Genomic DNA, 15,880 nt, shown 5'->3' on the forward strand with positions numbered 1-15,880 from the left:
AGGGGGTGATCCTTTTTCCAACTCAGTGATTCTGTTTATAATTTTTTTTCTGACATGTTGGTGTTATATCTGTAACCTGGATGTTATAAGTTGCACTGAGTAAATACAGCTAGATAAAACAAAAACTGTGTCCATCTTCATTTCAGACTGCAAAGCAACAAAATGTGATTATTTTACAGGAGGTGATTCTTTTCTATAGCCACCGTAATTGCGCTAGTAAACAATACTGTCCAGGCAAACCCGAGCGCGCTACGCTAGACAGAAAGCATGTGGTTTCGCCTGATGATTTACTACAGACCCCGCGGTCCATGCTGTCGAGTCAGTGTCGTACAGCTCGTTGTTTTGCCGTGAGAGAAAGCGTTATTAATGCCGTAACAGCGTCCGTGCTAATTTGTCCTCGCAGCCTCTATCAGTATCGTATGACAAAAGACTCACCATGCCGTTGTTCCAGTTATTGTTGTCTGAGTTGTAGCTGGAAGGCCAGGATGACTTGGGATCAGACTGCATCTGCTGATGCATGATCCACGCAGCCTCACCTCCGCCGCGGTCGCCACCAACTGAGTCGAAAGCCATTCGTGACTAAACCACTAACTCTTTCTGTCCTAACTTCACTTCCGTCAGCCACAGCTTGGTTTAGAATGGAAGAGGTCTTCTCAAAACCGGTCTCTAATGATCTCCCGCCACGTTTCACTAAATGCTGTAGCTATAGTTCGTCAACTGGATATATTTCCCATTTTGTCTCGTACACTGGCGCTGTCATTCAGCTCAGCTCAACTCGCCAGCCGACGCGACTTGACTGACAGTTCAGCTGGCCAATAGGAGATGAGCACTGCGGTGACGCCACATTCAAGTTTCTAGTAATGGAGAAATGGGCAGAGACGTTTCTCAACGGCTCTGGTAATGTGGAAGTTCTGCGAATCGGTTCTTTTCAAGAGATTCGTTTTTTTTTTTATTCAAATACTCTGAACAACACCACAGAAAGGCATTAATAACTGAAAGATTTACATAGCAAGACATTTTCATATAACACTCTATACAACATGTAAGATATATAAGTAAATAAATATATAAATACATCTGAAAAAATACAAATAAAAAGTAGGGGAGTAGGAGGCTTACATTATAAAACAAATCCTCTAATAAAATATACAAATGCCTTGTTCATCCCTCTTAAAGGGGTCATATGATGCGATTTCAAGTTTTCCTTTCTCTTTGGAGTGTTACAAGCTGATTGTGCATAGATAAGATCCCTGAAGTTGCAAAGACTAAAGTCTCAAAACCAAAGAGATATTCTTTATCAAAGTTAAGACTCTGCCACGCCCCCCTAAAACGGCTCGTTCTAACACGCCCCACATATCTACCTCACTATGTGAAAATATTTGCATAATGCCGCCCAAATGAGCACGCAAAGAAAGAAGGCGTGGTTTCAGTAACCGCAGTTAGCATTGATGCAGCATGTCAGGGAGATGCTGTGTGTTTCTAGGCGAAAGCAAAAGCACTATATTTGGCCTTCCGAAAGTAGATGCATTAAGATTACTTACAACAGAACAGCAATGCATTTTATGGACGACCGTTTCATGAACCTAGGAGAGGAGGTAATTCTGACTTTGCTATGACAATCTGGCGCTTCTGAATCAGCTACTGTTTTGTTATTAGTTTAAGTATTTGCTATTGACTGTTCAAATGCGGAGTTTTGCGCATCGCGTGTGTGTGTGTGTGTGTGAGAGAGAGAGAGAGAGAGACACAGGATCACATCACAGTGGAGTCAGCTGTCTTAACCGTGGCTTGTGTACTGCAAACACATACCAGCTTCATCACTGTGTCTGTCACACGACTCTGTTCCCCTTTCGGGCTTTTCCTCTTTAAAAACCACTAACGTTATTTGTGGGGGAATTTTGAAAAAAATAATTTATGAATGAAAAATTTCAGCAAATGAGAGGATAGATTCGTTTAATAAAAACGTCCGTTTCATTGATTCTTTTACATTAAAACGTAATGGTCATGTACGTAATTAATTTAATAATTGATCATTGAGTTATTAATAAGATTTTTGATTGCAATTTCACGTGTCACCGTTCAGTTGGTTGCATTTATAAAAACAAATATTTTATAACGTTAATATAATTTGAGTTACTTTAAATAATATTACACTGTAAGAAAAATTCGTATTAAAACGGATAATGTCCTGGTAGAAAATTATCAGTACAAGTTTACGGACATTTCCTTCAACCTTAAAACACAATGCAATGCGTAATTCAAAATACGGATAAAACACCTGTGAAAAATCAACACAGTACATTATGCCGTATTTTTACGGATTTTTCTTGAAGCGTAAAATCCATTACATCTCTTGCCTGAAAAAAGTTTTTCTTCTAATCAGACTCAACGGCTCTGAGTCTAATCAGAGAGTTCAACCGGTTCATTGAAAAGATCCGAGTCAAATGAACGATTCGTTTGCGTTCGCATTATGTAAATAAATCACGGATCATCAGTGAATCTAACTAAAAACGCAGAGAAATAGCGCCATTTAGGCGTCATTATAGTTTAAAAAAATATTTTAAAGTTAAGCTTGGGACATTTGGAACAAGTAAGCGAGAGTTTAAAGGGTTAAATTGAACCGGAAGCACTTTCACAGTGTTACATCCTGTGGAATAAGGATACACATTTGAAATGGTCCATGGCTTGATACTTTACGTTTAAAATAAATCTCCCAAATGTCAGCAAAATGAATTACATGCCAGGGACCGCGAGCCTCATCGAGGACATTGATAGTAAGTTAATTGCAAAAGAAAGTGAGAGTATTTGAGTGAATTCACCCGCTGAGACACAGCTAGCGTTGTGTAATAATGTTCGCCTAGCATCTTTGAGCATTTATAAAAGTCACGTTGGTGGTACATGTTACGCTAAAAAATCGAAATCCTGTCCTGTTGGCTATTGTTCCGCAAGCTGAACTAGTTCGCATGAATAATAATTGCCTCAATTCAGATGGTCGTATGATCATATATAATTAAATCATGGGAAAATATTCAAGTTCAACAGTATTGATGTGACTGACGATGCTTTGATTTCCCCCTTGTTAGAGAAACACCTTGTTCTGCTTCGCGATGGAAGAACATTGATTGGGATCCTTAGAAGCATAGATCAGTTTGGTATGTATAGAGGCCTGACCTTGTTCATTTGCAAGCAGATATATATATATATATATATTCCGCTGTTTGATGTTAATAATTCGATGTGTAAAAATATTGTGATGTGTAATTTACTCACTCTCGTGTTAGTCCATACCTATATGCAGATCAATGAATCCCCCCCCCCTATAAAAAAGAATATATATATATATGTGTATGTATGTATGTATGTATGTGTGTGTGTGAGTTTTAGTATATTTATTTATTTTGCCTGTACAGTAAACCCCAACGTTCTTCAAAATATAATTTGTGTTCCGCAAAAATAAAGTCGTACACATCTGTAACAACATGAGGGAGAGTAAGTGATTTTTGGGTGAGTAATTTTTGGGTGACGATGCTTTGATTTCCCCCTTGTTAGAGAAACACCTTGTTCTGCTTCGCGATGGAAGAACATTGATTGGGATCCTTAGAAGCATAGATCAGTTTGGTATGTATAGAGGCCTGACCTTGTTCATTTGCAAGCAGATATATATATATATATTATATATATATTCCGCTGTTTGATGTTAATAATTCGATGTGTAAAAATATTGTGATGTGTAATTTACTCACTCTCGTGTTAGTCCATACCTATATGCAGATCAATGAATCCCCCCCCCCTATAAAAAAGAATATATATATATATGTGTATGTATGTATGTATGTATGTGTGTGTGTGAGTTTTAGTATATTTATTTATTTTGCCTGTACAGTAAACCCCAACGTTCTTCAAAATATCATTTGTGTTCCGCAAAAATAAAGTCAACATGAGGGAGAGTAAATGATAAAAACAAATGTCATTTTTGGGTGAGTTAAGCCTTTTTAGACCAGTAATAATGTGAAAAGGAAATTTACATTATAATTTGTGTTCCGCAAAAATAAAGTCGTACACATCTGTAACAACATGAGGGAGAGTAAATGATAAAAACAAATGTAATTTTTGGGTGAATTAAGCCTTTTTAGACCAGTAATAATGTGAAAAGGAAATTTACATTATTCAGTACTGTAAAATTTACCATTACGTTCCAACAGTGAACTTGCGTTATTTATTGATTATTTTTTTTCCCCACAGCTAATTTAGTTTTGCATCAAACTGTTGAACGTATCCACGTTGGTAAGAAATTTGGTGACATACCTCGTGGGATATTTGTCGTCAGAGGAGAAAATGTGGTCTTGCTTGGAGAAGTAGTAAGTACATGTGTTCAATCTGCCCTTGGAAGGGTTTTATGACACTGTGTATTATTTGTAAGGCCTGTGGTGTACGATGAAGCAACATTTAATGAGGATAACAAATCATAAATCTTGCCACTACTCACTGAAGTTTAACCTTGTGCTATTTTTTCTTCCAGGATCTGGATAAAGAGTATGATCAGATCCTCCAGAGAGTTTCCATTGAGGAGATCCTGGAGGAACAGCGGACAGAACAGCAAGCCAAGCAAGAGTCGGAGAGACTGAAGCTACAGGCGGTGAAAGAGCGAGGCTTATCCATCCCTAAAGCTGACACGTTAGATGATTTCTGAAACATCTTTAGTTATTTTTGGATGATTTTATTTCTGTTTTATTGGATGGTTTTGTTTGGTTTGAGACGACATTCTGTCTTGACTTTGAAATCATTCTGTCTGATGATAGAGGAGTGAGTCTCACAAGATTGCGACTTCAAGATTTTGTTTCACTAGTTGCTGGTAAGGCATTTTTTGGGAATTTCCCACCATCTTTGTTTCTTTTATGGCAGATGCCATAGTGAAATGAAGGATGGAGAGCACCAAACTAAAGCACTTGGCCTGTTGGCTTTTAGTTTAAATTTTGTAAACAACAATAATGGTATACAAGAAAATACGTTTATTTCAGTGTTCACTATGTTATGGATATGACGCTATGGTTAAGTTGGTATAGTATGTAAAACACATGAAACAACACTGAAAATATTTTTGTTCTATTAAACCTATTTTATACCGATGACAATCTACTTTTAATTGTTTCACTCTACTTGCTTCTAAAAACCACATTTAATTTTGGTCAAAATGATTTTTGATGATTAATCTCCAAAAATGTTTTTAGAAGCCAATCAACACAGTTTAAAAATATTAGAATGCATTTACACTAGATGTTTGAATAAAGCACAGAATATTATTATAAAAGATATAATAATAATAATGTTTTTTTTTTTTCCGTATATGCTTGTACAGTGGCCTTATTTCCCAATTAGGGTTTTCATGTGAAACATGTCCTTGCATTAATCGGTAGCTAGGGGGTGATTTTGCCTTTGTTCTGTTTTGAGGCAATAGTTCTGCTAGAGAAGGACATCTATCATTCTGTTAGACACGGGCTGAAAGGGCACAGCAGTGTTTTCACATACTTAGAAGAGCGCAGGCCATGGCTACAGTGAATATATTAGAGTAAATTGCAGACTTATTACAGTGAGTCTAATAATTTTGCTTACACTGACAATTTTTACTTAGAAATTGCTTGTATTACAAAGAAATGTAGGACATTAATAAATGAAATTCGGAAGTAGAAAGGCTGAAAATAGCATTTTCTTGTAAAACATACTCCAATAATCCTATTTAATCTTAATAATAAATATTTTCAATTTCGAAGAATCATTTTATAGTGTAGATCATATAGTTTCTTCAGAGTATGTAAAATGTAGAGCATTGTTGTTAAGGGGTAAATTCCTTAAATGTCACAATTGGATTTAAAATGTCTATTATAAGTAGTAGTTGCTAAAGTTTCAGAGAAAACTCGGAGTGGAATCAGAACCGGGTGAGGTGAAATTTCCGTCCACTCATCCATGATTCCAGTCCGGATTTCAGTATGTGCGCCGACACAAAACTTGATGCTATGCTTTTGGCACTATTTTCACTGACAAATAAGCAAAAATATACTAACTGGTAAAATGTAGTCTAAAGCTTAAAGTCCGCGTGAGCCGGATGTTGCTGCCGACTTTATTTCAGTGCAGTGACGTATTTCCAGCTGAAACGGAGTATTGAATAGAGGGCGTGGTTTTATGTTTGCGCTCCTCCTCTCGGTCTCTCACTCATAGCAATCTAACGGAGGGGCGTGTTTAGGGATATTCTGCCCAAGCCGTCAAACTGACGTCATCAGAGACGGAATGCCATTCCAGAGCAGAAGCAAATGTTCAGATTTTTATTGAAGATTACCAAGACAAACTATTTTTTTCAGCGGATTAACTTGCACTGATTAATTGTTCACATCAAGACTAGCAATGTGCGCTAGTAAAGTAAATAAAATCCATTTTGATTTCATGCTGACTTTAAAGTTTTTTTTTTTTTTTTTTTTAGTTCTGGCGTCTTTTATTGAATTGTTTTACAAAAGCAATACCACAAATCGCATTTGCGTTGTCGGTCTGAATATCATCAGTGATTGCATTTAAGCCGAATCACAGTTGTTCAACAACATTCTTGCTCGTGTGATATTGCTTAATTTTTATCTACCTATCTTGTCTTGGTTGCTCAATTAGCCTAAGTACACAAAACGTATAAGCGCCATAAATGTAATGTTGAGAAAAATGGCCACCGTTGAAATGAAAAAAAAGGGTGCACATTTTTCGTTGCTATTTATTGGCCTTGACTTTCGATCCTGGGCTATCCCATTTTCTATTATTGCGCCCAGCGCCGGCTGAATGAGCGGGAGCGGCTTGAATGTGCTGCTATCAAATATCCTTTGACAGCCATGCATGCTTGTTCTCAGTCCCGTGCGTCACAGCTGCATTTGAACACGCCCCTTCCAAACGCTTGTTGAATAGGAATGACAAGGAAACATGACAACCGCTAAAGATGAATCTCATATACTGTTATAACCGCGCGTGTTCGCATCACCGCGCCATTTGAATGCCGCTCCACCGCTGTACATCTGACCGGAGCCACGGGGAAAGCCGCTTGGGACCCAGCCAAAAATTACAACTGAAAGGAGAAACCCAGCCCTGCTTCGATTACGCACCGAGAGAGGGAGCACGCTTATAGTGACAGCGGCACTTCAACAACTAAACTCATCGGTGATCAACCGTGCGATACTTGATCCGTTTTCTGCCGTGCAGCCTCAAAGGATGTAGACCTCGGCCTGCTGTCTCTGACATGTTCGTTTTAACCGGACTAGTCGCCAGTGGCTCGACAACGCTGTGTTTGAACAGGCAATGCCTTCCTCACGCGTTTTGTGGCGCAAACTACAACAACCACACGCGTGTGCCAGCGATTCGTTGTTTTGCTTGTCTATACGTGTGTTGATCGTTTAAAATGCCTAGGTTTTGATTTAAATACTTTTATACGGACGGAAAATAGCGTATTCGGCTGGGAGGAGCAATAAGGAGCTCTATCTACTCTTCGGCTTCCACGGCAATACCACGGAGGGGTTTTTTGATGGAGCTGGAGAATATTGTTGCAAACACGGTACTCCTGAAGGCAAGAGAGGGTGAGTACGGAAAACTACCGCGAAAATGTGATCTGTCATGTTTTAATCGCATGTACTTGATTTTACAGCCGCGATACCGCTGCTCGTGCACCTATCCTGGTGATGTAATCTCAAACAGATGCTGTGTGAATTTGTCCAGCACGACCTGTAACACTGGCTGCGTCCGAAAGCTCTAAAGTGCTGCCTTCGGATGCAGAGGCATCAAGGCATGTCCGAATCCAAATTCTGCTTCACTTCCTGTCTCCGGAGGTACCTTCGGATCGAATTTTGAAGGCAGCATAGATGTATCCTTCGCTGCCTTTGATATCCCACAATCCTGTGCGTTCCATTCCGTGACGGTTGAGCTAAAAAATAAAGGCTGCTCCGAAAGCCTTATCAGACTTATCAGGCAATGACTTTGCAGGCAGCGTTTTTGCACTGAGGCACCTCATGAAACTGATTTCGGACAGGCTTCTGAGGCAGCGTAACGGTTTAATGACCGACAACAAAGTAGAACGAGATTTGGTGATAACTAAACTAATATTTAATTACTATAATACTGATTTCTCGCTAGAAATAACATCAAAAGTGTGTCAGTTAGTCAGAAATATACATTTACACACAAACTGGCAACCAAACGCAACTTTCAGACGCCATCTTTATTTTTTAGCTCAACCGTCACGGAATGGAACGCACAGGATTGTGGGATATCAAAGGCAGCGAAGGATACATCTATGCTGCCTTCAAAATTCGATCCGAAGAAGGTTCCTCCGGAGACAGGAAGTGAAGCAGAATTTGGGTTCGGACATGCCTTGATGCCTTCCTGCCTTGGCATTTTAGAGCTTTCGGACGCAGCCAAAGATGGCGTCTGAAAGTTGCGTTTGGTTGGCTTTCGGACGCAGCCATTGTTTCGAACACCACCGGCGGTCCTTTCATCTGTAACCGACGTCAGAACGCCAGCGTTATAATGCTGTAACATTGTATCGTTTGACAGTCGGTACGCGTTACGGGAAAACATCAGCCTCCTACATCCGTTTAACGCGCTGAAAAGCGAGTCGTGGTTTTTACAAATACAAGTTATTGCATGTAGGGTGACTACAAACTTAGCGTGTTTGCTATATGCTACGCTTTCAGTGAGGTAGGCTACCTAACGTGAAGAAATGGTAGATATGTTGCAGCTGACGCCTTTTTAACGTTATTCCACACAGACACCCCTGAACCAGGTCAAACAGTCTATAAGGCGATGTGAACGACGCTTGTCTTCGTTACCACAAATACCGCTACTTCCTTTGCTGGTGTTTTGATGCATAAGGCCCCATCAGACGACCATTATTCCGCTATCCTGAAGTGTCGTCTGAAGCTTTATTGGTTTCGATTCAGATTGAGCCAAATGTAAACCAGAACCACTATGCTAGGGTAGATGGATTGTAGTATGTGTTGTCTTTTTTTGTCAGGCCTTGAATGGGATTATGATAGGACAGAGATGATGTAGCATACAATAAAGCATTTTGACATTTTCTCCACAAAGAAAAAAAATTTAACATTTAGCTGTAAGCGCAAAGCTGCTCTCTTGCATCAAGGCAAATAATAATGGAGTCCTGAAGGGTCTTGAGAAGAAAAGGAGAGAAATAGTCATAATTCTTCATATTAAAAGTTAGTTGCACTACAGTTATTTTGTTTTGATTTCAACAAACCTGTTTTAGAGATGGTGGCTTATTTTCTGTCAGTCAGTTTCAAAAGGAACACAATACATAAGATTCTGTTTACAATCCACACTTCACTTTTTGCTTAGAAGTGAGTCACTTCTTGAATCTCTTCTAAAGTGTAGTTACAATTCAACAAGTCATTCAGATTTTACTTTTTGCATTTTGTCGTGATCTTAATCACCAGCTACATCTCAGTGTGTCATTCAGCTTGTGCATCTTGCCGTCCGTCGTGATCCTTCAGAGTTCAGTCATGACATTGTTCAAAGATTGCAAAATATTGAGCCGGTGAACCTTGTTAGCCATAGCGTCCACATTTTTTGCAACGTTGTGTCCGTTAATTGCCCAAATTCTCCTGTGGCCTGGAGGCACAAGCTCATATATCCAATTCCTGTGCTCTTTGTTGCCCTTAGACTGGAGTTTACCATAAATGACCAGGTTTTTAAGTGTAAGATTTACAGTCTACCTCACTATGTTGTTGAACAGAGGGCGCTAGGCTAGGCCAGTAACATTAGCTGCCTTCCTGGTCGCTGATGTAACTGAATAATGTAGATAATTTTTTTAATGAGTATTCATTAAAGAAGCTTGGTTTTATTTTTATTTTCCACACTTCCAATAGAGTTTCTCTCAAAGGACAGCGGGTTCAAGTGTACATAGTTATTGAAGGGACGTTTCACAACGCTTTGTACAAATATTGAAAAAAGCCTTTTTACCGGCATGCTTCAACATTTGATTGGACTGTCCTGCTTTTAATACAAGTAGACAACATTTTTTATTCAATAAGCTCACTTGAGGACTTTAGTAAGATTTTTCCAGAAAAACGTTTTAGAATTTTCATCGTGTAAATATAAAACATCTTATATAATCCTAACTACTGTATTTTTATTTTAGTTTGGTTTTTATTTTACTGAATTCAGTTCTTGCCATGAAAATAGCCTCAGTTGTTGACATGTCATTAAAAACTATACTAGTACTACTACTTCAAACATGTTTCTTGTCATGCTGCTGCTCTTCAAGTTGAAACCCTTTTGCACATAGAGTGAACATCAGGAAATCGGTCTTTTTAAAGTGGTCTTGTGTTTATTGATGTGTGCAGGCCTCTGTGTGTGCATGTGTGTGTGAGAGAGCGCTTGTTCAGTGAGGGTCTGCTTTGTTTGTTCTTCATCCATGTGTGTGTGTGTGTGTGTGTGTGACTGTCTCCCCATTTGTTTATCGCACTGTGTTTGAAACTGAAAATGAGGCACAAGGCACGCAGACTCTTGTCCAAATGTTCGACTAGCAGCAGATAACAGGAAAAGCAGAGTTTACAGGCCACACAGTCTGTTTACATGGCTGAAGCCACGCTTCCGAAATCATTAGAGAGTCCGGCCAGAGCCAGCCAGCCCCAAACTAAACAGAAAACCCATCTACGTCTGCTATGATATTCTGCTTGGAGACTGAACATATTCAGGCACAGACATCATGGTGGCATTGAGAAGGTAGGGAGTGTACCTTGAGTGTAGTCTTAATGCGTATTGAATTTGTACGTTTCATTTCATTGACTATTCTTAGTTATTCATGTTGCCTGCTATAAACCTAGCAACAACTAACTTCAGCTTAAAAGACATGCTACATTAATGCACACTATAGTTTGGAAGCCTGTTTCCACCTCAGAGTGAAATTTAAAATGGGTAATTGTGAGAGGTTTAAAAAAGAAATAGTTGCAGCTAAAATACAAAGTCACAGTTATGAGATATAAAGATCTACATTTCTTGCAAAACCAGCTTTAGTTTTATGTTACTGCAAGAAATACACTAATGCAGACTATAATATGGAAGCTCGTTTCCACCTGAGGGCGAAATACAAAATTGGTAATTTTGCGAAAGTGTACAAAAAGAAATAAACTTGCAACTGTCAGTTACAAAGTTGCAATTATGGAATATAAAGATCTGAGTTTCTGGCAAATGCAACTTTGTTTCCTGTTACTGTGAGAAATACACTAATGCACACTGTAATATGGAAGCCCGTTTCCACCTCAAAGTAAAAAAATGAAACGAGTAATTTGGCGAAAGTTTTACAAAAAGAAATAGATGCAATTAAGGAGACCTAATTATGAGATTTAAAAAAATCGGAGTTTCTCGCAAATGCAACTTTGTAACTGCAAGAAATACACGTACAATTGCAAAATATAAAGTTGCAAATGTGAGATGTAAAGGCACACAACTGGCTTCCGTACTATAGCGCCCATTGTGGCAGTGCTGAGATTGCGCATGCTTGCTCTCTGACACACGTTGGAATGCACTGACACATTAAATTGGGTTAGCGTTGCAGCATTTGCACTCATGTACTTGCGTGGAGTATGTTTCAAGCATGCTCACCCTTTTCCTCCCACCACTAGTGACATCATTTCCTACTGTAAGCTGCTGCATCAAGTGAAGTGATCCAATGTTACAGTAAGTCCCAATGCACAGACATTATGCAGTTCTACAAGCCTAGTAAATTTCCACAAGCATGAGCTGTGAGAATTGTTTAGATTTATGAGGGAAGTGGAGGAGAAATATAAAGATGACAAAAGGCAAACATATCAGTTGAGTTCAGGACCTCAGATATCTGGTGTCATTATCACACACAGACAATACAAACAGATAGGAGATAAAAAAAATAGCTAATACTGTCTTTAGTCCAGGGTCAGAGAATGTAAAGTCAATATGAAATTAAATCCAGTCCTGTTAGGTTTCTTAACACACGGTGAATGGTTCATCGGTGGATGTTATTCCAAATAAATATTTTTCTTTATAATATTTCATTAAAATGTATTAACTTCCTCAGAAAACAACTTTCCCCTTCAACTAATGTTACTGAGGATGAATATGATTTAGGCATTATTTTTGCAAACTTTCATTAGATTTGGCTTCATTCTGTTATGGATTACCATCTTTTCACCATCCAACCAATTTCCTACATTTTTCTAATGAACATCCTATTTCACTCGGATTATTTCCAGTTTGGAGGTGTATCAAATCCCAGTAAAAGATAGTTTTTTTTCCCCAGTAAAAAAATTATTTTCTAAATTTGTAGTATCAAATCATGTTTTCATAGTTGACTTGGAAAAGCGATTGTCAGTGCTTTTTCTGGACAACTAGTCAGTCTTAAGGAAGTCATCTGTAATAACTAATATATAATTATAATTTTTTTATTAAGTATTGTTATTTTTAAGCATCTGATACACTCCAATCACATGCATTTTTTATTGTGTGTTCATCTACTGTAGTTTGCACTATTACATTTAAGAATAGCTATAGCCTAGATTGTGCAACAGAAGGGAAAATAACACCGTGGTCTAAATATTCATGCTACAATTATTAGAACTTTATGAATTATGAAGAACTGAGATTTAAATTGTTGAAAAAAAAAACTATGGAGACTAGTAGACCTCACTAATTGGCTAGTTGATTGGTGGATAACTATTCAATCACCCTGACCCATCTTGAATTTGTAGATTGTAGCATTATTAAGTCGACAGCATCAGATTTACCATGGAACAATAACTGACAAAAGGCCTGTTAATCAGGACCTTAGGACATTTTTTTTTCTTTGGCAACATCTCATGGAAGTAGCATTGTGTTGGTGTCTTTTCAAAGAATGAGTGAGTGACTGGCTATGTCTGAGAAATGGTGGGGGGTGAATTCCTAAGCAAGGCTGTAATCCGACCCTGGCCTCCTTTGACAACTGAGGCGATGTGGAGTGCACGTCGTAACCCATGACGACGGTGGACGAGGGGCTCTCCTTCCCATTCAAAAAGTCTGGAGCTGGCAGACTGCTCCGCTTCGCTGGAAACTGTGCCGTGTGAAATCCTGAAGAATAAACGTCATCCAGACCCATCTAAATGAAGACCGAGGCAAAGGTGGAGGCTAAAGTACAGAGAGCAAAAAAAGAGTGATAGTGAATGCAAGGCAATGAAAACAGGGAGAAAGAACTGAGAGAAAAAGAAATATTGTATCAGCCAGCATTAGCCAGGTGCTTAAAAAGTCACATCACTGCGTTGAAGTATTACATTCTTGTTTATACACCGCTTGTTGTCACAGAAGTATCTTACAGAAATGTAGTTGTTGTATCATTGGTGGTGTTTGCTAAAACAGGCATTTCTATTAGTTGGGGCTGTACGATATTATAAATATTCATGAAAAATTTGCGATAATTATGCTGACTATATACAGTTAAACAGCACAGTGAATATTGCAATGGTTCATTTTAATTGCTTTGCTTTTATTGGCCATTTTCCTAACATTGGTCAAGTGTCCTAATGTTAGAACAGATAATAGAATAGTATTTATAATAGATATAAATAAAAGCTATATTTCTGTGTCTGAAACCTTAGAGCATTGGCACTATCAACGCCGAGGTCATGGGTTCGATTCTCAAGGAATGCCTTGAACGCCATGTTCATTGCTTTGGATAAAACAGTCTGTCAAATGTAATTGTAAATCTCTGATTTAAACTTTATTACAAAGGTTAAGAGTCGGGAAGTTTGGTTATTTCTTTGAATCTGTTATACATTTGAATGAATCGGTTTAAAAGTCTGATTCAAACATTCATTTGCATCATCACTCAGGACATTCACAGAATCTCAGTGTGCCAATTTTTGATATGTTTTAGTTAAAAAATAGTACCAAGTATATTGGTGCATATACCATAAATGAAAATTAGTGACAATTTCTAGCAGTGTTCATTCAGTGAAAAACTAAATGACTGTAAAATTATTATTTTAGACAAAACTAGATTTCTGCTATATTTATTCTACTAGGTCAAACAGTGGCTGGTTAACTTGTTCCGATCATTTTGACCAGGAGAGGATTTTCTTTTTCTCTTAATTGCTAGTTAATGTTATTACATGGGACTAAAACTTACAGATTTTGCTCACACAGAGTATAACAACAAATGTTTGTACTTTTTTGTGATATGTTTTTCCGCACCTTGTTACGCATGTGGTTTTCCCAATTAAAAATGACTGGCCTATAAAAAATTGCTTATAAATTTCTCACTATGCTTTGTTATTGATCTGAGCTTATGCACCACCTGAGTGAGCATTGCCAAAATTATCCACAAATGCTTTTTTCACTCAAAAATGTGCATAAGATCAGACCAGTGAGGCTTACAAGCAATCAGTTGCAAAAGAAATAGAAAACGTGTGCTAACAAAAAAAATTAGTTGGGGAAATAAAAGAAGAAGAAGAAAAAACATTGAACCAACATTTGGGGATAATATAGCATAATGAGAGATTTACATGCAATTTTTAAAAGGCTGGTCATTTTTGACCGGGAACACCAAATGAAGTAAAAGATTTTCAGCACAGCACAAGGGTTAATTATAAAATTGTTTAAAAATAAATAAATCAGCAGCAGTCTTTAATTGGTTCATAGCAATGTAGTATGAATATAAAAATATTGATGGAATATATTTTGTTGACTTCTAAAGTCTAAAAAATATTATTATAATCTGAGTAGGCCGCGCATACGCATTTCTCAAATAACATTTTGCTAAACCATTGTTTATCCACACCCAGTCTAGCAGTGACTGCCACATTGGATGGCTGTGCTGTGCCACTAGCAACACAAATATGTAGCAGAAGTGCTGAAGCTTGTGTTGGGCCGAGACTGATAGGCGTGAAAATTGAATTTGACTCGTTGTAACTGGCCGGTTGGCTTGCGAGTGGATGTCTGTTGCCTTAGCTGATGTCATTTCTGTCTGATCTAATTCCACACGGTCAATATCCATACGAACTTGGTGACTGACTTGTGGCGCTGGTTACATTTAGAAGTGGTCAAGGGAAAGTCGCGTCTGGGTTATGTTTGAAGCCAGACTTTAATGCTTTTCAGTTAAATTTGGATGTATTAAGAAAAGATGGCAAGGTGTTTGGAAATTGTATGTGCATCTTAAAATCTGGAACAAATGTTGTGTCTTCGAGTGTGTAAAGTGCGGGCTGCCTGCCTTTTTACACGACCTCTGCTGTCTAGGACATGTTCCCCTCCAATAATCCGATATCGTCCCCCACCCCCATATTATTTGATACTCTTAATGCTGCTCTATTATGCACCATTTTGTATGTTGTTAGGATGACAAAAAGTAAATTTTTGGCATGGTCTGCTTCAGCGGTCTGACAGCATTCGTCAATGTCAAAATGTTTGACGTCCGGCTTTACTGTTCACAGAAACCAAACATGAATTCCTGCATGATGCAAGCAGCTGAACATTTCTTTATGTTTTAACATTTAATTTAATGTTAAATGACTGACAGTAATTTCCAGTGAGGCAAACTGCCCAACTCTTTTGCCATTTTTAACTATGAAAAATGCCATTTCGAATCAAAACTATAGTCTGTCTTTAAAGTGATTCATGTAATTCATTATTGAATGTGATGTGACAAGACAAGAAACATTTACAAGCATTTTTGACGTATGATAAGATGACCTGATTTCTGAAATGAAAACCGGAAACATTTCCTAGCTCGGTCAAAATATAATTGTAATCTATAGTCCCCGTTTTTTAATATGTATGTGTGTGTGTGTGTGTGTGTGTGTATATATATATATATATATATATGTATATGTGTGTGGCTGTACATACA

At 38.0% G+C, this 15,880-nt stretch overlaps 2 protein-coding genes across 2 annotated transcripts in view; both read left to right on the forward strand.

Annotated features, from left to right (window-relative positions):
- The first annotated feature begins 2,520 nt into the window (after window positions 1–2,520).
- On the forward strand, window positions 2,521–4,907 carry LOC107725977 (U6 snRNA-associated Sm-like protein LSm1). The gene is made up of 4 exons (XM_016535453.1): window positions 2,521–2,771; window positions 3,081–3,149; window positions 4,240–4,355; window positions 4,517–4,907. The coding sequence occupies exons 1-4, from the start codon at window positions 2,726–2,728 to the stop codon at window positions 4,685–4,687; spliced, it is 402 nt and encodes a 133-aa protein (XP_016390939.1). The 5' UTR covers window positions 2,521–2,725; the 3' UTR covers window positions 4,688–4,907.
- Window positions 4,908–6,909: 2,002 nt separating this feature from the next.
- The window catches only part of LOC107725141 (G protein-coupled receptor kinase 5-like), a 51,049-nt gene continuing 42,078 nt past the window's right edge, over window positions 6,910–15,880 (forward strand). The window contains exon 1 of the mRNA XM_016534339.1: window positions 6,910–7,595. Within this exon, the coding sequence (XP_016389825.1) occupies window positions 7,544–7,595 (52 nt within the window). The 5' untranslated portion in view covers window positions 6,910–7,543. The remainder of the gene's footprint in view (window positions 7,596–15,880) is intronic.

Source organism: Sinocyclocheilus rhinocerous, unplaced genomic scaffold (genome assembly GCF_001515625.1).
Source record: "Sinocyclocheilus rhinocerous isolate Xijiao unplaced genomic scaffold, SAMN03320098_v1.1 scaffold311, whole genome shotgun sequence".
In the NCBI taxonomy this organism is placed as follows: Eukaryota; Metazoa; Chordata; class Actinopteri; order Cypriniformes; family Cyprinidae; genus Sinocyclocheilus; species Sinocyclocheilus rhinocerous.